Genomic DNA, 27,508 nt, shown 5'->3' with positions numbered 1-27,508 from the left:
CAATACAACATGTTGCAACATCTGTTTGTCATTTTAATTCGTTAATTAAAACCTATCATCAAATATCGGCTTGTGCCCATCGGACGAAAGAAAGTTATAAAGTGTTTTTCCAGTTAATTCAGGTAAATCTAAATTAGTTTTGTTATATGCTTAGTATTTATCTGTGTTCCTATAGTATAACTCAATTTTCTTAAACCATATGATAATGTTTATAAATAATGATTTTTCTAGAACAATGCGGATTTCAGATTCGACTGAATGCTGTGTTTTACATTGTAAGAGGTTTAGCTAACTTTAAAACAAGGCTTAATCCACCATTTTCTACACAAGAAAATGCCTGTCCCAAGTCAGGAATATGTAAGTTGTTATCCATTCGTTTGATGTGTTAGAGCTTTTGATTTTGCCATTTAATTATGACTTTCCGTTTTGAATTTTCCTCAGAGTTCAGTTTTTTTGTGATTATACTTTTTGTTCAAATCAATAACGTCGTGAAATGTAGCACTGCACATCCCCTTTCAGTACTAATTTTGACGTGCCTTAGAACATATCTCTGCTAGCATTTTTGCATATTTATGTTTGCTTCCTTTAAAATATTTGGGTTTTCTGATGAATGTAAACTTAGAAAAGCGCTTTTAACGCATACAATTGTAACAAAATTAAGGACGTGTTTTTTTTCTTTGATACAATTTCACAAGCATTTCATCATTTTGTTCTAAAAATAGCTGGTACTAAAATTTATCATATTGTTTATGGATAACAGTTTACAAATGATGTTTTGAAATATCTGTAGGTTTTGATTATTTAAACACTTTTTCCTAAAATACGTCGTTAAAATCTCCCGGGTAAATGCTCTATTTAAAGACTGGTGTTAGAGACATGCAATTATATATCTCATTTTGATATCAGAAAACTACATGAACATAGCTGCCTCATCATATCGTCGTGACAACGCTATGTTTGTAATATTATTGATTATGCAACCTAATTACCAGAATAAAATTTCTAGCTAAAATTCACAATATCTAAGCGTATACCTGTCTTTTGTTGTGTGTCTATACAATTGGAATCAATTTTAGATACACAAAGATGTTTCACATCAGTAATTTTAATAGAATTTGTCATGTAGTTTGATTCTTCATTAAATATGAAGCACGTTCGTCACATCACAAAATTGTATTGTCTCAGATATTGATCAAGTAATGTCAATATTTTCCAAAACCATGTAAACTTCTCATAATATTTTATTTGAGTGGGGTTTTTTTACGTTTTAAATTTTGTGGTTCGTTATAATTTCGATTTTAAGAAAGATATGCTGCATTTTTCAGTAAATAGTAACATTAATGTGTCTCTAAATGTTTAGATATTTCATGTTATGAAATTGATTTTTCTAAGTAAAAGAACGTCGTTTGTTTGATTCATATAAATTATAAAATACTCTACTCTATCCTCATCTATAACAACGTTATTTACAAAACCGTTATCTTTTTCAACTGCCGTTGAGTCTATATAAGTCTATATAAAATTATATTTAATTTATATATAATAATCACCAGAATAATCAATTAAATTATTTCATAATGGGACTGTTAACAAACAACCTCTGGCCTTAATTAAACTTGTGTGTGTTTCACTTAAACTAATTGAATCAAATGAAATAGACACTTCAGTGTTTAAAAAGTGTCCAAAATCTTTCGTTAGATGATCCTGAAATTTAAGGCGAAAATCGACCCTTACCAGACCTACTCCTTTGGATATGGTGTACGAATTTTAGCATCTCATGTTTGTGGTATACAATATTTGGCACAAGTTTATTGTTTTCTGTTTGGTATTAAATTAATATAAAGATATATCCACCATTTTCTACATTGGAGAATGCCTTTACCAAGTCAAGAATATGACAGTTGATGTCTATTCATTTGATGTGTTTTGTCGTTTGTTTTTGCAATTTGATTAGGGACTTTCCGTTTTGAATTTTCCTCGGAGTTCAATATTTTTGTCATTTTACTTTTTGTTACATCTTGTGATCAATTTATTAGTAAACTAAGTGTAAACAGGCTAGTGATGCAGTATACAACAACTTAGACCGCCGGGATGTATTTTTATGATTTTACTTTTTATCAGTGACAAAGGCGGGCTTATAAGAACTTATGAAACTACCTTCTCTAACATGTCTAATGTCTTTTTAAGACTTGTTTAGTCTTTTGATCGTCTTTTGTTGGCATGATGTTATCAGTTCATTTCGACTTAACATAAAACTTGCCCTGTTTTTATGGCTCAATCCCCTTAAACATCGAATCGAGCTAACGTTTTTCATTCTAATTTCATTTCTTTACAAATTAATCAAGTAACTTATAATAAACGTACTTATTTTGATGTAATTGGACAACACACAAGGAAGGCTAGTAACACTATAAATGTAAAAATGTATATTGCAGTGACGGATATTTGTTAACTGTAATAGACATATTACTTTACTATTCTTTGAAATTACCAATAACAACCGCAGCTGTGTTCCTCAATAAAAGAAAGGAAAACAATATTAGTAACAAAGGGAAATTCAATCTAATATGTCGAAACAAAATGAGAATTCCATGGCAAAAAAAAAAACCACAACAATTATCAAAACGCAACATAAAAAACTAGAGACTGAGCAAATCTGAATCCCAACAAATAACCATGCTTGAGGCAATATTGTAAATGGTGCTGCTTTCAATTCATGTTCCAAAATGATGAAAGACGAGAAATATTGACAGCTACGAAGATTGAATTGAAAAAAATGTACTTTTGAAATAAAGTTTAAATCAAAGAGATACTTATTTAAATTTAGACCTTGTATAGATCAATGTATGTAGTGAAAATTCTTTAAAATGAATAGATTTTAATATCCTATTAATCAGAAAAGGTATTCATCCGGCAAAGTCCTTTAAAATAAATTGTGTGCTCTTATCAACAGAAAGATGCAGAATTCTTGTCAAAACTTGCATGTACCGGAGTATTTAAATTTTGAGAAGATCAATAAAATTAAAATAGTATTTCATAGCACTGTATTTTAAATAATTTTATATTTTGACGAAATTGAATATGTTCCTCCGATAGAGTGTTTTAGCGATTCATTTGATTATTTTCTATTCAACTCTTATACACTAAAGAGGTAAGCAAGTACTTATGGGATTTATAGTTGTAATAAGATATGTTCGTGAAATGTTAATATTTGTATTTCATACTAACTTTATGTTGTGATCTGTTTATCATGATTATCAGTGACAATCAATTATATACATGCATCTTGATATTTAATCAGCGGATGGTAAATGGCAATCTCCGGCGTTTGTTCTTTCCCGGCGTAGTCGGTTAAAGGGATAAGTTCGAATTGCTCGCCATTGATTTAATGATTCTTTGTAACAGCGTCGGCTGTGTTTCAGATACGTTCTCTGAATGTCAATGTAATGTTCGAAATAACGATGTACAGCAGACGATAAATGAAAACACAAACACGATTTTATTACAATATTACAATTTAAGTAATCTTGATACAAAGCTTTTTATTTTTCAAAGGAAAATTTCGAAACAAATCTTCGAACGCATCCATTCATACTGCATTTTCGCAAGGTTTTAAAGTATATTAACAAGCAGATCATTCAAAAATATATTTATTAACAGACAGAAAATGTCACATCATTGAGATGGTCGAAAACGTTCAGATAAACAAAAGAAAGGCATTAAAATGGTCGTTTACTTACGCGAACACGATTTAGATCACTTTCATCGCGAACTTTAATCAGTTATGCTTTTATGCCTTTTAATATCGTGTATAGTGTTAAATTGATTGATTTGCCTAATACAAATGTAGACACCGATCAGTATGATTAGTGATTTTTTATTTGTGTATGCACGTTTGCCCGTGTTGTGATCTATGAGTTTGTTCATTAGTTGTGTCTCCCCAGCTACTAGTATCTTTCACTTATGGTTCTATGATTAACTGTGTTCCGTTTGACCATTGACTTGCCTTTTAAGATAAAAAGCAAATGCTCATAATTAGAATTGTGCAGGTTTGCGTTCAATATCATAGCAGCTACATAGTGCTACGTAAATTTTAACTATTGAACGTGTAGCTATAGACTAGTTCTTACATATATATTGATAGCAGCTTCGTAGCTGCTACGATATTGAACTCAACACTGGATTCGACTTAAGTCTTATATTAAGAACTTGCCTAAGGCAAGTGACCATCATATAATTACTGTCGATCTGAAAAACGATAAAATTATGTACTTACTTAATAAATTTCTATACTGCCATTTACAGACATAAACTGATTTAATATTAGATTTCCGTTTTTCGGCCGCAAACTTCCAAAGAGTCAGCTACCAATAGTTAGGTTAGTTACTGAGAAACATTATGATAGCTGTTTTCAAATCTTTTGATGTGTTGGAGCGTTTGTTTTTGCTGTTTGATAAGGAACTTTCCGTTTTGGAGTTTGGTATTTTTTTATTTTACTTTATTGCTGCTCTAAATACGATGAATTTTATTATTTTTATATAGTAAAACAACTTTCCATGGCTCATGTGCTGTATCTAATATATAGACTGATGCGACTCTTGTATACTTCTAGGGGAACCCTTTCCTTACAAAACGTAGTGCTGAACCATTTAAAAAGCTCATAAATACTAGTAATTGTCAAGTCGAAATCTATTTACATTTAATTTACTTTTCCTCAATGTTTTTTGAAGATCAACAAAATTACGGTTATCTTCAATTTAAATTGATAGTTTTCTTAAAATATCAGATCCAATCCGAATGAGTCATCTTAGAATACGACCAGAACTTATTCTGACTTTAATGGGTCATTTACTAATGACAAACAACGTATGTACCTACAATCTATACCTCAAGAACATCATGGACTATTTGTGAAGTTGTTACGGAATACTAGGACAAGATTGTCTTTGACATAACCTGGATTTGTTAACTTTCTGCACAGACACTTGCGTCGTTTTAGGAAGTCTAAGTAGCAACTACAAGCTAATACCGAATGAGCTAGGAAATGCAAATCCCATATGCAGATAAAGTTGGTTTACTGCTGCTAAGGTGGGCAGATTTATAATTCTAAAATTAAAATTGTCTCGTTTGTCATAGATTTTAGTACCTAGACCAAGATACAAGATATTTTGTTAACTTATCAGGATGCCCAAAATTTGAACTATATTATCAAATGAATACAAAATAATCATATCTATTGATTAGAACGATAAAAGTACATTTAAACAAAAAACATGTATACACATTTAAACAAAGTTAAGTAATTAGAATGTCATTGACAAAACATTATTAGTAATGTCTTTTGGAAACCAATGTGACCTGGCAAAATTACGCTTCTTAATTTAATATATTTCTAGACATAGGACAACGGGAGACAACTCCTGATCGATTGGGTTTTTTTGTGGTATTTTTCTATGTTTAACACTACATTGATTTTTTAGAAGTTTCTTTCGTTCTTGTATGTTACAGTGCCACGTTTATAGAATGTTTTTATTCTGCACCAACTTCTGTAATAAAAACTATACGTATTTAAATTGCGATGGTTGTACATGGAAATTCATATCGTGATATATTTTCACAATCTATGTAAGATTAAACCATGTTACATTCAAATAGCAATTTTGATGAAAAGAAGGTTTATAGTCTGAGAAGATTGTAAATAAATGATTTTCCAGTCTTGTTCTTTTTGGAATTCATTCGACCCCCAGCAGTTTTGACCTGGTGTATGTGTTTAACTAAGATATTTATACATTGGTAAACTTCTTGTCGAACAGATATGAAATTGCTTATTGATACAGCAGATGGACTTCTCAGCTCACTATTGGGATCTTTTCAGTGTCTTTATCTTTACATACAAGTAAAGTCGTCTGATCCGTACTTGTACTGATTGTGAACCATTGACTAGGTTGTTTATTCGTATGTTGGTGTTACACTGTAAATACGCATTTGTATATGCATCATGAATCTGATGTTCAGTAGTTGTCGTGTGTTGATGAAGTTCATAAGTGTTTCTCGTCCTTGTTTTAATAAAGATAAGACAGTTGGTTTTTTTTCGTTTGAAAGTTCATGTTTACCATGTTTACAAAAGTATGAATTTTTCGAAATACTAAGGATTTTTTTTATCCCAGGCATAGATTACTTGATCCGTATTTGGCACAAATTTTAGAATTTTTGAGTCCTCGATGCTCTTCAACTTTGTACTAGTTTGGTTTTATAACTTTATTGATCTGAGCGTCACTGATGAGTCTTATGTAGACGAAACCCGCGTCTGGTGTATCTAATAAAACGCCAGGTACCTTTGATAACTATTTACACTTCTGGGTCGATGCCACTGCTGCTCGACGTTTCATCCTCGATGGTATCACCAGTTCAGAAGTCAGCACTTCCGTGTAAACATGAATATCAATTATATGGTTATTTTTATAAATTTCATGTTTAAAAAAGTATTAAATTATAAGCCTGGTACCTTTGATAATTGTCTACACTAGTCGTTTTGGGGCTGTTCGTTATGAGCCAAGGCTCTGTGTTGAAGACTGTACTTTGATCTATAATAGTTTACTTTTACAAATTGTGACTTGGATGGAGAGTATTCTCATTGGCACTCATACTACATCGTCTTATATATATATCCCTCTGTTATATTTTTAAAATTGATTAATTTCTATTAAACACTTATAAATTAAAGAGGCAAACAAATTATTATATGATTTATAGTTGTAATAAGATATGTTCGCGAAATGTTTAAAATATTTGTATTTCAAACTTACTTCTTCTGATATCTATGCATATCAGTTGACACTTAACTTGCATCATACACGTAATTATTGTACAAATAATATAAGGTCACTAGAACACTATGTAACGAACGAATTTATCGTACCGACTATTTTAATTTGTTGAAATAAGACTAGACTTGTCTCATTTGTAATCATACCACATCTTCTTATTTTTATATTAAAGTGTTCAATTTTAAGAACCTGCTCCCATTGGTCTGTACAAAAAAAACTAATGTCAACAAAATACCAATTTAATATCGACAACCTTGATATAAAAAAATTAAATGGAACTTTCAATACATTTAAATAATCAAATAGTGCCAAAGTCGTAATTCCACTACTTACCGTGTATTGAAATAAGCCCCAACTCCCTACTTACCTAATATTCAATATACATGGTCTCCACGCTTTTAACCAGTCATAGTCCTAGAAATGTATAGGAGGTAAGATAATACATGTACACGACATAAACATACATAATTGAAGCCAAAATCGTCATCAGATAAATTATCAATCGCCATATTGATCATTATAACTAGTCTTCGTATTCGAAATATACAATTAAAGAAATGTTGGATTTCATTATTTACAAGTAGATATTTTTAACATATTTGTAATGTTTTAATATTTTGAATTGATATTCGACGGGTATGTTCCAATTATCGTAACCACAATCACGTCATCTTCTCCTCGAATGTGATTTATTGAACATACCACACATACCAGTATGTCCTGTTCTAGCGTCATTTTAAAAATATTTGTACGCTTCAGAGTGCAATAACATTTAATAAAAAGATGATTTAGCAGGTGAAAAGAGTGCGTGTTTTGCGTATTGTTAAAAACAATCTCAGTTGCAATAAACGACACGTTATTTGTCTTAAAAGTTTATAGTAAGCATTGATATAAAGAATAACCAATGGAAATGTCGTAATATTGTCAATTGACGCATTGTAGGAATCATTTTTCCGTATCACACTCCATGCAGTGTACTGCCAGAAATATATCTTCATGCAAAAATAGATAACATGCCACAAACGTAATAGAACTGCTCTTATATATTTATTATATATAAATTACTCCCAAAAAATTTAATGAATATAAAAAACAATGATATAAACGAAATAGTGTACAACATATGTTAACATTCTATATGTCTTTTATTTGAAAATCTAACATTTTGTTTACGGCATTTATTAAGTAAACAATACTACATGCATTATTATTGCATTTCCAAAAGGCCAAAAGACAATGCCACGTAATGTTAATAAACTCGGGTTCAGACTACATTAATTTGATTTGTGTCAACTTCATCAACTTGATTTTTGATATGCACTGCCTCTTTTTCTCCATTTGTTAATGCTGTTGCCATGACTGCATTATCATCTATTGATGTTGATGATAGCCTATCACAACCTTCAATTGGTCCAAGAACCTTTGTTTATCGATTTTGTCTGCAATAAAATACATTGCACAGCTCAATCAATAAAACATGTTACAACATCTGTTTGTCGTTTATAATTCTTTAATTAAAAATCTATCTTCAAATATCGGCTTGTGCCCATCGGACGAAAGAAATTTATAAAGTGTTTTTCCAGTTAATTCAGGTAAATCTAAATTAGTTTTGTTATATGCTTAGTATCATCTGTTCCTATAGTATAACTCAATTTTCATAAACCAAATGTAAATGTTTATAAATAATGATTTTTCTAGAACAATGCGGATTTCAGATTCGACTGAATGCTGTGTTTTACATAGTAAGAGGTTTAGCTTGCTTTACAACAAGGTTTAATCTACCATTTTCTACACAAGAAAATGCCTGTACCAAGTCAGGAATATGTAAGTTGTTATCCATTCGTTTGATGTGTTAGAGCTTTTGATTTTGCCATTCAATTATGACTTTCCGTTTTGAATTTTCCTCAGAGTTCAGTATTTTTGTGATTATACTTTTTGTTCAAATCAATAACGTCGTGAAATGTAGCACTGCACATCCCCGTTCAGTACTAATTTTGATGTGCCTTAGAACATATCTCTCCTAGCATTTTTTGCATATTTATGTTTGCTTTCCTATAAATATTTGGGTTTTCTGATGAATGTAAATCTAGAAAAGCACCTTTAACGCATACAATTTAAACAAAATTGAAGACGTGGTTTTTTTCTTTGACACAATTTCACAAGCATTTCATCATTTTGTCCTAAAAATAGCTGGTACTAAAAAATAGCATATTGTTTATGGATAACAGTTTACAAATGATGTTTTGAAATATCTGTGATTTTGATTATTTAAACACTTTTTTTTCTAAAAATACATCGTTAACATGGTCTATTTAAAGACTGATTTTAGAGACATGCAATTGTATATTTCATTTTGATATCAGAAAACTACATGAACATAGCTGCCTCATCATATCGTCGTGACAACGCTATGTTTGTAATATTATTGATTATGCAACCTAATTACCAGAATAAAATTTCTAGGTAAAATTCACAATATCTAAGCGTATACCTGTCTTTTGTTGTGTGTCTATACAATTGGAATCAATTTTAGATACACAAAGATGTTTCACATCAGTAATTTTAATAGAATTTGTCTTGTAGTTTGATTCTTCATTAAATATGAAGCACGTTCGTCACATCACAAAATTGTATTGTCTCAGATATTGATCAAGTAATGTCAATATTTTCCAAAACCATGTAAACTTCTCATAATATATTCAATCCGCCCTTAAACATAGTTCAACGCCTAAAACAATGTGTCAACTGACTACAAATTCGTTCACGGCTTTCTTTTATTTGAGTGGGTTTTTTTACGTTTTAAATTTTGTGGTTCGTTTTAATTTCGATTTTAAGAAAGATATGCTGCATTTTTCAGTAAATAAAAACATTAATGTGTCTCTAAATGTTTAGATATTTCATGTTATGAAATTGATTTTTCTAAGTAAAAGAAAGTCGTTTGTTTAATTCATATAAATTATAAAATACTCTACTCTATTTTCATCTATAACAACGTTATTTACAAAACCGTTATCTTTTTTATCACTGCCGTTGAGTCGATATAAGTCTTTATAAAATTATATTTAATTTATATATAATATTCACCAGAATTATTTCATAATTGGACTGTTAACAAACAACCTCTGGCCTTAATTAAACTTGTGCGTGTTTCACTCAAACTAATTGAATCAAATGAAATAGACACTTAAGTGTTTAAAAAGTGTCCAAAATCTTTCGTCAGATGATCCTGAAATTTAAGGCGAAAATTGACCCTTACCGGACCTACTCCTTTGGATATGGTGTACGAATTTTAGCATCTCATGTTTGTGGTATACAATGTTTGGCACACGTTTATTGTTTTCTGTTTGGTATTAAATTAATATTAAGATATATCCACCATTTACTACATTTGAGAATGCCTGTACCAAGTCAAGAATATGACAGTTGATGTCCGTTCGTTTGATGTGTTTTGTCGTTTGTTTTTGCAATTTGATTAGGGATTTTCCGTTTTGAATTTTCCTCGGAGTTCAGTATTTTTGTTATTTTACTTTTTGTTACATCTCGTGGACAATTTATTAGTAAACTAAGTGTAGATAGGCTAGTGATACATTATACAACAACTTAGACTGCCGGGATGTATTTTTATGATTTTACTTTTTATCAGTGACAAAGGCGGGCTTATAAGAACTTATGATACTACCTTCTCTAATGTCTTTTTAAATACTTTTTTAGTCTTTTAAACGTTTTTTATTGGCATGATGTTGTCAGTTCATTTCGACTTAACATAAAACCTGCCCTGTGTTCATGACTCAATCCCCTTAAACATCGAATCGAGCTAACGTTTTTCATTCTAATTTCATGTCCTTAAAAATTAATCTAGTAACTTATAATAAACGTACTTATTTTGATGTAATTGGACAACACACAAGGAAGGCTAGTAACACTATAAATGTAATAATGTATATTGCAGTGACGGATATTTGTTAACTGTAATAGACATATTACTTTGCTATTCTTTGAAATTACCAATAACAACCGCAGCTGTGTTCCTCAATAAAGAGAGGAAAACAATATTAGTAACAAAGGGAAATTCAATCAAATATGTCGAAACAAAATGAGAATTCCATGGCAAAAAAAAAACCACAACAATTATCAAAACGCAACATAAAAAACTAGAAACTGAGCAACTCTGAATCCCAACAAATAACCATGCTTGAGGCAATTTTGTAAATGGTGCTGCTATCAATTCATGGTCCAAATGATGAAGATGGGAAATGATTACAGCTACGAAGATCGAATTGAAAAAATGTACTTTTGAAATAAAGTTTAAATTAAAGAGATACTTATTTAAATTTAGACCTTGTATAGATCAATGTATGTAGTGAAAATTCTTTAAAATGAATAGATTTTGATATCCTACTCAACAGAAAATATTTCATCCGGCAAAGTCCTTTAAAATAAGTTGTGTGCTCTTATCAACAGAAAGAATGCAGAATTGTTGTCAAAACTTGCACGTACCGGAGTATTTAAATTTTGAGAAAACAAATAAAATTAAAACAGTATTTCATAGCACTGTAATTTACATAATATCATGTTTTGACGAAATTGAACATGTTCCATCCGATAAAGTGTTTTAGCGATTAATTCGATTATTTTCTATTCAACTCTTATACACTAAAGAGGTAAGCAAGTACTTATGGGATTTATAAATGTAATGAGATATGTTCGTGAAATGTTAATATTTGTATTTCATACTAACTTTATGTTGTGATCTGTTTATCATGATTATCAGTGACAATCAATTATATACATGCATCTTGATATTTAATCAGCGGATGGTAAATGGCAATCTCCGGAGTTTGTTCTTTCCCGGCGTAGTCGGTTAAAGGGATAAGTTCGAATTGCTCGCCATTGATTTAATGATTCTTGGTAACAGCGTCGGCAGTGTAGCAGATACGTTCTCTGAATGTCAATGTAATGTTCGAAATAGCGTTTATTTTTAATAATTCAAAATGTACAGCAGACGATAAATGAAAACACAAACACGATTTTATAAGAATATTATAATTAAAGTAATCTTGATACATAGCTTTTTTATTTTTCAATGGAAAATTTCGAAACAAATTTTCGAACACATCCATTGATACTGCATTTTCGCGGGGTTTTAAAGTATATTAACAAGCAGATCATTCAAAAATATATTTATTAACAGACAGAAAATTTCACATTATTGAGATGATCGAAAACGTTCAGATAAACAAAATAAAGGCATTAAAATGGTCGTTTTCTTACGCGAACATGTTTTAGTTAACTGTCATCGCGAGCTTTAATTAATTATGCTTTTGTGCCTTTTAATATCGTTTATAGTGTTAAATTGATTGATTTGCCTAATACAAATGTAGACATCGATCAGTATGATTAGTGATTGTTTTATTTGTGTATACACGTTTGCCCGTGTTGTGATCTATGACTTATGGTTCTGTGATAAACTGTGTTCCGTTTGACCATTGTATTGCCTTTTAGGATAAGAAGCAAATGCTCATAATTAGCATTGTGCAGGGTTGCGTTCAATATCATAGCAGCTACGTAGTGCTACGTAAATTTTGACTATTGAACGTGTAGCTATAGACTAGTTCTTACATATATATTGATAGCAGCTACGTAGCCGCTATGTTGCTGTTACGATATTGAACTAAACACTGGATTCGACTTCAGTCTTATATTAAGAACTTGCCTAAGGCAAGGGACCATCATATACAAGGGGTACAATCAAAATCACGTGATGGATATACACACACCGGAAGCAACAGTCGAGCAGACCGCTTGAAAGGTAAGTAGTCGTATTTACTTGTTTATATCAATAAAATTTAATAAATAACGTAGTGCACCGAATGTAGGATACTATCTAGTTTTGAAATACACAATTATCATTGCTGGAAAGCGTGCAGTTAATGCTAACACTTCGACACAGTTCCAAAATTTCACCGTCGAAGTGTTTGCAATAACTGCTCGCTTTCTAGCAAAAACAAGCGTGTATTTTAAAACTACATACTATCCGACATTCTGTGTGCCAACTTATTAATCAAAATTTAATTGATATAAACAAGAAAATGCAACTACTAACCTTTCAAGCGGCGAGTTCGACTGTAACTTCCGGTGTGTGTATATCCATCACGTGATTTTGATTGAACCCCTTGATATATTTACTGTCGATCTGATAAACGACAAAATTATGTTCTTACTTAAGAAATTTATATACTGTCATTTACAGACTTAAACTGATTTAATATTAGATTTCCGTTTTTCGGCCGCAAACTTCAAAGAGTCAGCTAACAATAGTATTCAACAGAGCAGCTAAGGGTTGTTACTGAGAAACACTATGATAGCTGTTTTCCATTCGTTTGATGTGTTTGAACGTTTGATTTTGCAGTTTGATAAGGAACTTTCCGATTTGAAGTTCGGTATTTGTTTATTTTACTTTATTACTGCTCTGAATACGATGAATTTTATTATTTTTATGTAGTAAAACAATTTTCCATGGCCTATGTACTGCATCTAATATATATATACTGATGCGACTCTTGTATATTTACTTCTAGTAGTGCTAAAACATTTAAAAAGCTCATACATAATTGTCAAGTCGAAATCTATTGACATTTAATTTGTTATTTTCATTTAATTTACTTTTCCTCAATGTTTTTTGAAAATCAACAAAATTACGGTTATCTTCAATTTAAATTGATAGTTTTCATAAAATAGCAGATTCAATCCGAATGGTTCATCTAATAATACGACCAGAACTATTCTTACTTTAATGGGTCATTTACTAATGACATCTGTACCTACAATCTATACCTCAAGAACATCATGGACTATTTGTGAAGTTGTTACGGAATACTAGGACAAGATTGTCTTTGACATAACCTGGATAAGTTAACTTTCTGCGCAGACACTGGTGTCGATTTAAGAAGTATAAGAAGCAACTACAAGCTAATACCGAATGAGTTAGGAAATGCAAATCCCATATGCAGATAAAGTTGGTTTACTGCTGCTAAGGTGGGAAGATTTATAATTCTAAAATTAAAATTGTATCGTTTGTCATAGATTTTAGTACCTAGACCAAGATACAAGATATTTTGTTAACCTATCAGAGTGCCCAAAATTTGAGCTCTATTATCAAATGAATACAAAATAAAGCATATCTATTGATTAGAACGATAAAAGTACATTTAAACAAAAAACATGTATACACATCTAAACAAAGTTAGGTATTTAGAATGTCATTGACAAAACATTATTAGTAATGTCTTTTTGAAGCCAATGTGACCTGGCAAAATTACGCTTCTTAATTTAATATATTTCTAGACATAGGCCAACGGGAGACAACTCCTGATCGATTGTTTTTTTTTGTGGTATTTTTCCAAAGCGTGAAATCTATCAATTTCCTTTTGTGTTTCTTCGTATTTATATTTTACTTAATTTTTGAAAGTGTGTATATGCCATTTATTATACTGTAATAGACAATATTCACCGCGCACTATTTTTGTTGGGGTCTTTATTATATATAATTGTATGTTTATTTAGTAGCTGCATCCCAACAATTGTCATATTAACCTATTATGTCTGTCTGGTTTGCTAAAATACTTGCGTAAATATAAGAGAGCTATACAAGTTGGAGGTTTATTAAGTTAGCTATTCAGGTTTAACCAACTATTTTGGTCAGGAAAAAAAACCCAAACATTTGATAAGAATAATGAAAAAAAAAGAGTTACTCCCTTTAATCTTGTGTTCATCTTTTCACCCGTTGCAAGGGAATTGTAAACAATTGTCAGTTTATCTATTGTGTATGATTATGTAATACATCCAAATAGTTATCAAAGGTACGAGAATTTTAATTTAATACGCCAGACGCGCGTTTCGACTACATAAGACTCATTAGTGACACTCATATCAAAATATTTATAAAGCCAAAGAAGTACAAAGTTGAAGAGCATTGAGGATCCAAAATTCCAAAAAGTTGTGTCAAAAGAGTAAAAAAGTATATTTTGACAAACCGCATTTGACTAACGGGTGGAACAACTGAAATTCTTTAACCCTGCTGACTGCCATTGACGATTGCCAAAACAATTATTCACAAGATGTAATAACATAGATCTTTATATTAATTTAATTTTATTGTTTTCTGTTTGGTATTAAATAAATATAAAGATATATCCATAACATAACTGAAGAGACAATAATTGTCAAATCCGGATATGGTGTACAAATTTTGGCACCTCATGTTTGTGGTATACAATATTTGGCACAAGTGTATTGTGTTCTGTTTGGTATTAAATTAATATAAAGATATATCCACCATTTACTACATTGGAGAATGCCTGTACCAAGTCAAGAATATGACAGTTGATGTCCATTCGTTTGATGTGTTTTGTCGTTTGTTTTTGCAATGTGATTAGGGACTTTCCGTTTTGAATTTTCCTCGGAGTTCAGTATTTTTGTTACATCTTGTGATCAATTTATTAGTAAACTAAGTGTAGACAGGCTAGTGATGCAGTATACAACAACTTAGACCGCCGGGATTTATTTTTATGATTTTACTTTTTATCATTGACAAAGGCCGGCTTATAAGAACTTATGAAACTACCTTCTCTTACATGTCTAATGTCTTTTTAAGACTTGTTTAGTCTTTTGATCGTCTTTTGTTGGCATGATGTTGTCAGTTCATTTCGACTTAACATAAAACTTGCCCTGTTTTTATGGCTCAATCCCCTTAAACATCGAATCGAGCTAACGTTTTTCATTCTAATTTCATTTCTTTACAAATTAATCAAGTAACTTATAATAAACGTACTTATTTTGATGTAATTGGACAACACATAAGGAAGGCTTGTAACACTATAAATGTAATAATGTATAGTGCAGTGACGGATATTTGTTAACTGTAATAGACATATTACTTTGCTATTTTTTGAAATTACCAATAACAACCGCAGCTGTGTTCCTCAATAAAATAGAGGAAAACAATATTAGTAACAAAGGGAAATTCAATCTAATATGTCGAAACAAAATGAGAATTCCATGGCAAAAAAAAAAACCACAACAATTATCAAAACGCAACATAAAAAACTAGAGACTGAGCAAATCTGAATCCCAACAAATAACCATGCTTGAGGCAATATTGTAAATGGTGCTGCTTTCAATTCATGTTCCAAAATGATGAAAGACGGGAAATATTGACAGCTACGAAGATTGAATTGAAAAAAATGTACTTTTGAAATAAAGTTTAAATTAAAGAGATACTTATTTAAATTTAGACCTTGTATAGATCAATGTATGTAGTGAAAATTCTTTAAAATGAATAGATTTTAATATCCTATTAAACAGAAAAGGTATTCATCCGGCAAAGTCCTTTAAAATAAGTTGTGTGCTCTTATCAACAGAAAGATGCAGAATTCTTGTCAAAACTTGCATGTACCGGAGTATTTAAATTTTGAGAAGATCAATAAAATTAAAATAGTATTTCATAGCACTGTATTTTAAATAATTTTATATTTTGACGAAATTGAACATGTTCCTCCGATAGAGTGTTTTAGCGATTCATTTGATTATTTTCTATTCAACTCTTATACACTAAAGAGGTAAGCAAGTACTTATGGGATTTATAGTTGTAATAAGATATGTTCGTGAAATGTTAATATTTGTATTTCATACTAACTTTATGTTGTGATCTGTTTATCATGATTATCAGTGACAATCAATTATATACATGCATCTTGATATTTAATCAGCGGATGGTAAATGGCAATCTCCGGCGTTTGTTCTTTCCCGGCGTAGTCGGTTAAAGGGATAAGTTCGAATTGCTCGCCATTGATTTAATGATTCTTGGTAACAGCGTCGGCTGTGTTTCAGATACGTTCTCTGAATGTCAATGTAATGTTCGAAATAACGATGTACAGCAGACGATAAATGAAAACACAAACACATTACAATATTACAATTTAAGTAATCTTGATACAAAGCTTTTTATTTTTCAAAGGAAAATTTCGAAACAATTCTTCGAACGCATCCATTCATACTGCATTTTCGCAAGGTTTTAAAGTATATTAACAAGCAGATCATTCAAAAATATATTTATTAACAGACAGAAAATGTCACATCATTGAGATGGTCGAAAACGTTCAGATAAACAAAAGAAAGGCATTAAAATGGTCGTTTACTTACGCGAACACGATTTAGATCACTTTCATCGCGAACTTTAATCAGTTATGCTTTTATGCCTTTTAATATCGTGTATAGTGTTAAATTGATTGATTTGCCTAATACAAATGTAGACACCGATCAGTATGATTAGTGATTTTTTTTATTTGTGTATGCACGTTTGCCCGTGTTGTGATCTATGAGTTTGTTCATTAGTTGTGTCTCCCCAGCTACTAGTATCTTTCACTTATGGTTCTATGATTAACTGTGTTCCGTTTGACCATTGACTTGCCTTTTAAGATAAAAAGCAAATGCTCATAATTAGAATTGTGCAGGTTTGCGTTCCATATCATAGCAGCTACATAGTGCTACGTAAATTTTGACTATTGAACGTGTAGCTATAGACTAGTTCTTACATATATATTGATAGCAGCTTCGTAGCTGCTACGATATTGAACTCAACACTGGATTCGACTTAAGTCTTATATTAAGAACTTGCCTAAGGCAAGTGACCATCATATAATTACTGTCGATCTGAAAAACGATAAAATTATGTACTTACTTAATAAATTTCTATACTGCCATTTACAGACATAAACTGATTTAATATTAGATTTCCGTTTTTCGGCCGCAAACTTCCAAAGAGTCAGCTACCAATAGTATTCAACAGAGCAGCTAAGGTTAGTTACTGAGAAACATTATGATAGCTGTTTTCAAATCTTTTGATGTGTTGGAGCGTTTGTTTTTGCAGTTTGATAAGGAACTTTCCGATTTGAAGTTTGGTATTTTTTTATTTTACTTTATTGCTGCTCTAAATACGATGAATTTTATTATTTTTATATAGTAAAACAACTTTCCATGGCTCATGTGCTGTATCTAATATATAGACTGATGCGACTCTTGTATACTTCTAGGGGAACCCTTTCCTTACAAAACGTAGTGCTGAACCATTTAAAAAGCTCATAAATACTAGTAATTGTCAAGTCGAAATCTATTTAAATTTAATTTACTTTTCCTCAATGTTTTTTGAAGATCAACAAAATTACGGTTATCTTCAATTTAAATTGATAGTTTTCTTAAAATATCAGATCCAATCCGAATGATTCATCTTAGAATACGACCAGAACTTATTCTTACTTTAATGGGTCATTTACTAATGACAAACAACGTATGTACCTACAATCTATACCTCAAGAACATCATGGACTATTTGTGAAGTTGTTACGGAATACTAGGACAAGATTGTCTTTGACATAACCTGGATTTGTTAACTTTCTGCACAGACACTGGCGTCGTTTTAGGAAGTATAAGTAGCAACTACAAGCTAATACCGAATGAGCTAGGAAATGCAAATCCCATATGCAGATAAAGTTGGTTTACTGCTGCTAAGGTGGGCAGATTTATAATTCTAGAATTAAAATTGTCTCGTTTGTCATAGATTTTAGTACCTAGACCAAGATACAAGATATTTTGTTAACTTATCAGGATGCCCAAAATTTGAACTATATTATCAAATGAATACAAAATAAAGCATATCTATTGATTAGAACGATAAAAGTACATTTAAACAAAAAACATGTATACACATTTAAACAAAGTTAAGTATTTAGAATGTCATTGACAAAACATTATTAGTAATGTCTTTTGGAAACCAATGTGACCTGGCAAAATTACGCTTCTTAATTTAATATATTTCTAGACATAGGACAACGGGAGACAACTCCTGATCGATTGGGTTTTTTTGTGGTATTTTTCTATGTTTAACACTACATTGATTTTTTAGAAGTTTCTTTCGTTCTTGTATGTTACAGTGCCACGTTTATAGAATGTATTTATTCTGCACCAACTTCTGTAATAAAAACTATACGTATTTAAATTGCGATGGTTGTACATGAAAATTCATATCGTGATATATTTTCACAATCTATGTAAGATTAAACCATGTTACATTCAAATAGCAATTTTGATGAAAAGAAGGTTTATAGTCTGAGAAGATTGTAAATAAATGATTTTCCAGTCTTGTTCTTTTTGGAATTCATTCGACCCCCAGCAGTTTTGACCTGGTGTATGTGTTTAACTAAGATATTTATACATTGGTAAACTTCTTGTCGAACAGATATGAAATTGCTTATTGATACAGCAGATGGACTTAAAAACATGAAAACTGTATGAAGAAGTTATACGAAAACAGTTATGTCATTGAATAGAAAACGGCAATATTATGCATTACCTTATATGTTATTCATACGATTAGCATTTTTTAAAATTTTGATGTGTTAAACATATTACTTATTTGATAGATATATTTGAACATCAATTGAAAGCGGCATACAGAAACTTATATTAAGCCAGTGAAAAGAAAAAAAGATATGTCGAAGGTAAATAGTTTCTTTAATTAGATTTTTTAAGATATTTTACATTTCATATTGTCTAAAATTGTTTATCCCAAATACACTAAATAATGACTTTCATCAAATCGAAATCATTTCCGAGTGGTGATTCGAACAGATATAACGTAAGTTTAGTTGCGCAGCATTTACAGAAAACAACCATGTCCTTTTTAAATGAAGACCAAACATCTGAGAAATGTTACGGTCTATGAACGTTAAAGAACCAAAGTATCTACTAGTGGAGAGGTGTCCGCAAATGACTAGCCGGAAGGATTAGTTTCTGTTGATATTTCGTTTTTGTAAGTTTATGTTAATATTTCGTTTTTGTAAGTTATTGTTAATTTTTTCACCTTAGTTAAATAAGTATTATAAAAGATATTGTGATAATAATATTCTTATTTTAACAATAAGTTTTTTTTAATAGTCACACTCGTATAAGTTATCAAATTAAACAGTTGTTTTTCATTCGTTTGATGTGTTTGAGCATTGGATTTTGCCATTTGATTAGTGGACTTTCCTTTTGAAATTTTCCTCGGAGTTCGATATTTTTGTCATTTTACTATTTTGTTATTGTGTATTCTACAGATATTCAATGATTCGATACATGGTACAATTACTCTTCATCCGTTGTTGATTAAAATAATTGACACACCACAGTTCCAACGACTTCGCAATATCAAACAGCTTGGTGGGTGCTATTTTGTATATCCATCCGCATCGCATAACCGATTTGAGCACAGTATTGGGTGAGTACATTTTATTTATACACATTTTTAACAACATGATGTTGTTTATCATCTTAACAACGTGTTTTATAGTTCTTTCATTTGTCTTTGTTCTATTATAAATATTACTTTTACTGTTGAATGGTTTTATGTGATATCCGTTTGACGTGGCTCGGTACTTATTCATCTCGTCAATGTGTTTGCATTGTCTTTCATTTTTTGGTGGCGTGTTTTGTATATGCGACTTTGTGTATTTCTTTGGTTCTTATAACGTGACTCTGTACTTTAAAAGATCCCGTCAGTATGATATTGTTCTATTTTATGTCATTATGATATATTTCTATTATGAATTACAAAATACGTTGAACCATAAACGTCAAAATCATTCAATCGCGTAGTGGAATTAACTATTTGTGGATTCTTATAAATTCTACATATAACTTTTGGACTATTTTCTATCTCGGTCTATTTCTGAAATTTATTCTTACATACTTTTGATTTTTTAACCCTATATGCTAACATTGCCTATGTAAATTTTAAAATTGTTTGTATGCACATTGAAAGACAAATCTATGTGACGTACAAAATTTTCTGACGTCAGACACACAAATCAATGAATGTGTTTGTAGCTAGGTTTTTTTGTGTTCTGTTAAATTATCTATAATACTAAAATTACGAGGTCAAATTTATCAGCCGTCATCACGTAAAAACAACGAATCACAGAATTCAACTTTATATATAACTAATATAGTACAAAGGTGTAGATTAAAAATTACACCACTCCAGGCCCTTTTGTTTTCCACGTAATTAATATTGACAATAATTAAGAAGTTCCGGGTCGAGTCCGCTACCGATACCAATAGTATATTCACCTGTTACCTATTACCTTATCTGTACGTTTCGCATCTGACAGGCGCACCACCAAACGTTGTATTCAGGACTAATATGCTATATACACGGGTCATAACCACAGGGTTGACACTACTAAATTGTCAAATTGTTACCTATTGTAGTATTTAATCAGTAAGACTTTCTAAGATAACAATACGAATACTAAAAATCTGGACTAAAAATAAGGCGTATAGGTACAGTTTTCAATTTGTTAGTGGGCATGACGTAAAACAGCAAAGCAAAGAATTCAACTGTATTTATAACTTATATAGAACAATGCTGTTGATTAAAAAATACTCCATTCCAGAACCTTTTGTTTTCCAAATAATTAACATTACCAATAACTGATAAGTTCCAGTTCAACGGGTTCAAACAGAAAGACTTGAAAGCAGAGAAAAACTGTGTATCTTATAATTTGTCAGCCGTCATCACGTAAAAACGACGAATCACAGAATTCAACTTTATATATAACTAATATAGTACAAAGGTGTAGATTAAAAATTACACCACTCCAGGCCCTTTTGTTTTCCACGTAATTAATATTGCCAATAATTAAGAAGTTCCGGGTCGAGTCCGCTACCGATACCAATAGTATATTCACCTGTTACCTATTACCTTATCTGTACGTTCCGCATCTGACAGGCGCACCACCAAACGTTGTATTCAGGACTAATATGCTATATACACGGGTCATAACCACAGGGTTGACACTTCTAAATTGTCAAATTGTTACCTATTATAGTATTTTAATCAGTAACACTTTCTAAGATAACAATACGAATACTAAAAATCTGGACTAAAAATAAGGCGTATAGGTACAGTTTTCAATTTGTTAGTGGGCATGACGTAAAACAGCAGAGCAAAGAATTCAACTTTATTTATAACTTATATAGGACAATGCTGTTGATTAAAGAATACTCCATTCCAGGACCTTTTGTTTTCCAAATAATTAATATTACCAATAACTGATAAGTTTCAGTTCAACGGGTTCAAACAGAAAGACTTGAAAGCAGAGAAAAACTGTGTATCTTATAATCGACATGACTTTATCAGATGACAATACTAAAACTAAAATAAGGCTTGCGCATAGTTATATACTTTAATTCAGTCACGGACCCGTGATATCACGGGTGTGTTCTAGTTCCTTTGAAAATTGTTATACGACGATGACTGATGTACCCATATTTTGACTATTTTATTTATTGTGTCAGTTTAGTTAACGCATCAATGTAAATATAACGGAATTTGATGAGACTGTCATCAAAGTGAGAGGGTAAGCGCTATAAAACAAGGTTAAATCCATCATTTTCTACATTTGAAAATGCCTGTACCAAGTCAGGAATGTGACAGTTCTTGTCCATTTTTTTACGCGTTTTGTTATCTGATTTTGCCATGTGATTATGGACTTTCCGAATTGATTTTCCTCTAAGTTCAGTATTTTTGTGATTTTACTTTTTATATTCATCGAACAATGATTGATGCCTGTTTCAATTCTTTTACAAAACGAAAAAGCTCTATCAATATCGTGTGTGCATGTGTTTTGAATATATTTTATCTGTTTTTCATGTGTTTGTTTTTTGTTCTGTATAGTATATTTGTATATGTTATTGAAGAGCCGTTAGTTGTCAAAATGCACACAAGAAGCGCGTTTATCAGGGACGCTCGAAAATAAAAAAAAAGTTTAAAGATGCAAAAAGTCTGGAGTACATGCAAATTCAAATGATAATCTTTATACAGCTAGTAAGGTAGTTGGCTAGTTAGGCTGGAGTCGAAAATCCGTGATATTTCGAAAAAGGATTGTCGTTGTGTATATTTTAGTTTCTTTCTTTGCCATAATTGTTTTGTATAGTTATTCAGTAGTCTGAAATAAAGAATGTAAAATACGTGTACGAACTAATATGATTATCTAATTACCCGGTTAAATTGGCTGCAGCAATCAAGAAATAAAACAACGATTTCTTGCTTGTAAAATCATTTAAATTTGTACCATGTCAGGAACATGATAGTTGTTACACATTCGTTTGATGTGTATGAGCAATTGATTTTGCTATAGGCTTAAGGACTTCCCGTTTCCTCGGAGTTCGGTATTTTTGACATTTTACTTTTTGTTCTTAAAAAGGGACTATCTGTAAATTCTGACAAAACCAAACAGTCGACAATATCCACCATCAGAACGAAAGAAATTTCCGGATATGATACAAGCATTTGTTTCCTAAAGAAAAAGATGGATTAAACCTGGTGATTTTAGACTTTAAATAACATACATAACAGGTTTTTCAATCTCAAGAATAGATCACCTTAGCTGTATTTGGCAAAAGTTTTAGGAATTTTGGTCCTGAATGTTCTTCAACTTCGAACTCTATTTGGCATTTTTAAATTTTTGGGATTCGAGCGTCACTGATGAGTCTTTTGTAGACGAAACGCGCGTCTGACGTAAATACAAAATTTAATTCTTGTATCTATGATGAGTTTATTTCCATGTGTAAACATTTCACATTTTGTAATTCTTTTGCGATACATATTTGATATCTTAAACAATTATTTTATTACTTGACAATAACGTTGTTTTTCATTTTAATAAATTGTAGTTTGATGAATGGTTTTTTTTTCTTCAATATACAGGACATGCTTCTTAGCAAGCAAATTAGCCCATCAGTTGCGGGCACGACTTGAAGAAGACAAAATGGATTTGAAGAAAGACAAGAAGTTGTCGAACGATATGAAAGAAAAGTATCTTAAAAAATTTGAAGAAGCTACAATGACGGACAATGACATACTTTGTATAGAGATTGCAGGCTTATGCCATGACATAGGTATGGACATAAGCTAAGCAAGTTCTTCTTATGAATCAAATAATAAGTCGGAAGATAGCTATCACAACGTTTAGAAAGAAGAAATGACGTGCACAAGTTCATACATACTATAAAAACTAAACATTAACCAGAAGATTGAAGTAAACTACTAGTATTTGGAGTAAACGATGACTCGAAAACAGTTTCGGATCATCTTCTTTTTAAAAGTATTTATCAACTGGATATATTTTTCCTGCAGTATTAAATTGCATAAATAAGCTGGCGAAATTATCTTTTTTTGAATAAATTACTCTCGTTTTCTAACAGGACGTACCATAGTTTATTACGGAAATCAAACACAACTTTCCCAATTGATAACGATTATTGTGTTATACAATTAAACATGGAGTTTCAGTCACTTATTCGAATTACAAGTATCCGAAGATTGGTGTTTTTTTTATTAAACCTCTTGGGTGTTCTCAAAAGAAATTGTAAAAGTTCTTTAAACAACCTGATTTATGAACTCATGTGTTACTGTCTTACTATATTTCTATTGTTCGTGTATTTTCAAAAGAGTCCTCGCTGAAACTATTTCGTCGTATAAGAAGACGTAGAACGAACACAAAATCATCTTGTTATATAAGTATTAATATTATACGATTACATACTCTCTCTCTCTCTCTCTCTCTCTCTCTCTTACATTGTTTGTTTTTCTTTTCTTCAAGGCCATGGACCATTTTCCCATTTGTTCGATCGGTTGTTTAATAAAGCGATTCATAAGAAACACAAAACTACAAAAGAATGGGAGGTACGTACTTGCTATCTCATAAGCAGTTAAGAAAATCTTCAATATCACTGATTACGTATTTGAAAAAAGGTGTAATATTATATTTGTTTTGCCTTTTTTGGTTGTTTGGGGTTGTTTTTTTTTTGGTTAGGGGGTTACATAAATGCCAAAATAGAGTTTGCAGTATACTATATAATATGACAATATGTTAAAGATAATGTTATCCAGTTTGTTTTCACGCTATAGATGTTTGTTAAAAATAGTGTAAGGACTTTAAAGAGAGAAATAGTATTATATGAATAGAAAGAAAACTCATATGAATGGCCGAATTATGAAAGACTATGCTATCTGAGCCATATAAAAGCTTTTTTACGAAAATATAAAATAAATATTATCCATGTGTATTTTTCTATAATATCCCTTTATAAAATTATAATTATAAGATATATTTCCTCAACAACTCTGAATAATGTTTGTTTTAATCAATGAAATAAATCATTTTATTCTGTATATAATTAAAAGAGGGACAAAAGATACCAGAGGGACAGTCAAACTCAAACATGACATAACATAGAAAACTGAAGAATAAACAAAAGTTACAATTTTAATATCTTTTACCACATATCTCAATCACCTGATCCTTATGTGAACCAATATTAAGTGGACTTAAGTTCAGTCCTAAGCAGAAAATGGTTCAAATAAAGGCAACAGTAGTAAAACGGTGTTCAAAAGTCATAAATCGATTGAGAAAAACAAATCCGGGTTACAAAATATGCTCATTTATTATAACGAAAATAATGACGTCAACATGTAAAAGTGAAAAATAGTCACAATTTCATTAACTGAACCAACACAATCTCTTTTATGCAGATAAAACGATCATTTATATTTTAAAACTATATGCAGTGAAATAAAACTGAACTTATAAAATCGTCATGATACCAGGCTTAAGAAGAGATCTGAATAGAACCGTTTACGTCTTATGGATATTTGTTTGCTCTTACTTGTCTATTTTAATATTTGTTCTTTTACAAGCCTTCATTCGTGACCCTCGGGACGTATGGTGTTCATTTTGCTTATAATAGCAGGAGCCAATTTATAACAAAAAAAAACCAACCAGAAACTGTCATCTGCCCATAAACGATCCCCCACAAACCTACACAAACACTGATGCGGTCGTACAAATATCGAGAATTTTATTTGCCATTCACGGCGCCTTTTACCAAGAAAACATATAAACTAGAACTTTTCCAAATAATCCGTACATTTAGAAAGCGATAATCAACAATTGGATGAGATGTTGGGAGAGGGGAGGTCAATCAAAATATAAAGGTCGAAGAAAGACAAATTGAATAACATGTAGCAGCCAACCTTTGTCCCGCATTGTACGTTTACATTTATGTACGGATCAAGTTGTATAGCTAATCCATTAAAATTGATAAAACCGTCATCAAAATAAATTTAAAAAAATTATATTAAGGAAAGGCGAACGTTACCAAAAGGATATTCAATCTCAGAAGTCGAAAACAAACTACATAATGCATATCCCTATTCATTTGGGTAATATATAATTCATAACGATTAACAAACTCGTGAACAGTCAATGCAATTTTCGAAGGGATGATTTCAACTTCATCACTTGGAACTCTAGATTTAATAGTTTCCTTGTAAGCAGCAACCTTCTAGTTTGGAAATAATGTAAGGAAATGCCAGTTTTATAATACTGTATTGACCCTGAGATAAATATAGAACCCGAAAGTTTACAATGAGAAGCTGAAACTATCTCGTTTGTCGTAAATTTTTGTTCTGAATCGAAACAATTTGTTCAATTTCAAAATTGATACAAACATTTTCACCAGAGTGCAAGTTTTGTCGATTGCTTTTTACTAAACGGTCAGTATTGCGATGGATACTATTTTGGTACAACTACTAATCGACTTGTTTTTCCTTTCGTTTGATACAGAATTCATCTAGAACTTTCTAAAAGATGAAAACACGTATCTGGAGAAGTAGTCCCTCATTCAAATATACTTAAGATATAGTATTAATTGTATCTCACTCAATAACATTTCAAGTGCTTACTTCTCATATATCCCAGTGAACTTGGGATAAAGGATACTATCAAAAGTAGATTGTGATCTCTTCCTCGTAAATGACAAACATGGACGTGTTCAAACTTTGATTTATGCAAAACGAGATGATTTCAACTTTTCAATTTTTTATCTTCCCATTCCTCATCAATACTTCATCATATGTTGTTTTACTGTATCCGTCCTTACGTAACCCTCGGGAATATTCCAACGATATACTGACATCATTTGCTGACTCAAAAAACAGTGCTTCAATAGAGTTATGAACAACTATAATTGTCACAACAATAGTTTTACTGTCACAATCCAAATTGATTGACCAATACGATGTATAGGTTTTTTCAACTCAAAAACGTCATGTTTTCTTTTTCGTTGATCCTTAGGTTCTTGTATAGTAGTCTGGGCTTTAATTTTACAAATTGTGGTCAATTCCCGACATTTTCACTGCATGTAAAATTCTATTGTTTGTCTTACAAGACGACACTTACTTTTTCAATGTATCTGGACTCGCTCCCTTCGGAGTTCATTGAATTCCCCAAGTTTTTGTGTTATTTAAATTAGTATTGTTGACGATATTTGAACATTAACTAATTTCTGTTTGTCCAGATAACTAAATTTTAAGGTATTTTATATACTGTATAAATATCTATTTTGCAACTGTGAACATAAACTTTGGCCGTAAAAAAATGGTGTTTTTTTGTAGCTCTATCCTTTGTTTAATCCCTCTCATTTTTGATAACGAAACAAACATGGAAATCAAGCAATTGTTCGGAATGTCCTACACGGATTGCTGTTTACTCAAATAAACACGTGAAGTGTTACACTTATAA

The 27,508-nt window shown here is 31.1% G+C and overlaps 1 protein-coding gene across 6 annotated transcripts in view; it reads left to right on the top strand.

Annotated features, from left to right (window-relative positions):
• LOC139525491 (deoxynucleoside triphosphate triphosphohydrolase SAMHD1-like) overlaps positions 1-27,508 on the top strand; it is a 43,475-nt gene continuing 15,967 nt past the window's right edge. The window contains exons 1-6 of one of the 6 annotated variants that reach the window (XM_071320867.1): positions 8,327-8,419; positions 17,617-17,683; positions 19,304-19,381; positions 19,979-20,139; positions 23,632-23,822; positions 24,527-24,609. In XM_071320867.1, the coding sequence (XP_071176968.1) occupies positions 19,373-19,381; positions 19,979-20,139; positions 23,632-23,822; positions 24,527-24,609 (444 nt within the window). In that variant the 5' untranslated portion in view covers positions 8,327-8,419; positions 17,617-17,683; positions 19,304-19,372. Of the gene's footprint in view, positions 123-8,290; positions 8,420-15,828; positions 16,445-17,594; positions 17,684-19,303; positions 19,382-19,978; positions 20,140-23,631; positions 23,823-24,526; positions 24,610-27,508 lie in introns of those variants that run through there. The other 5 variants (XM_071320865.1, XM_071320863.1, XM_071320868.1 and 2 more) reach the window with 5 other exon arrangements.

Source organism: Mytilus edulis, chromosome 5 (genome assembly GCF_963676685.1).
Source record: "Mytilus edulis chromosome 5, xbMytEdul2.2, whole genome shotgun sequence".
In the NCBI taxonomy this organism is placed as follows: Eukaryota; Metazoa; Mollusca; class Bivalvia; order Mytilida; family Mytilidae; genus Mytilus; species Mytilus edulis.
This window is presented reverse-complemented; position numbering and strand designations above follow the sequence as displayed.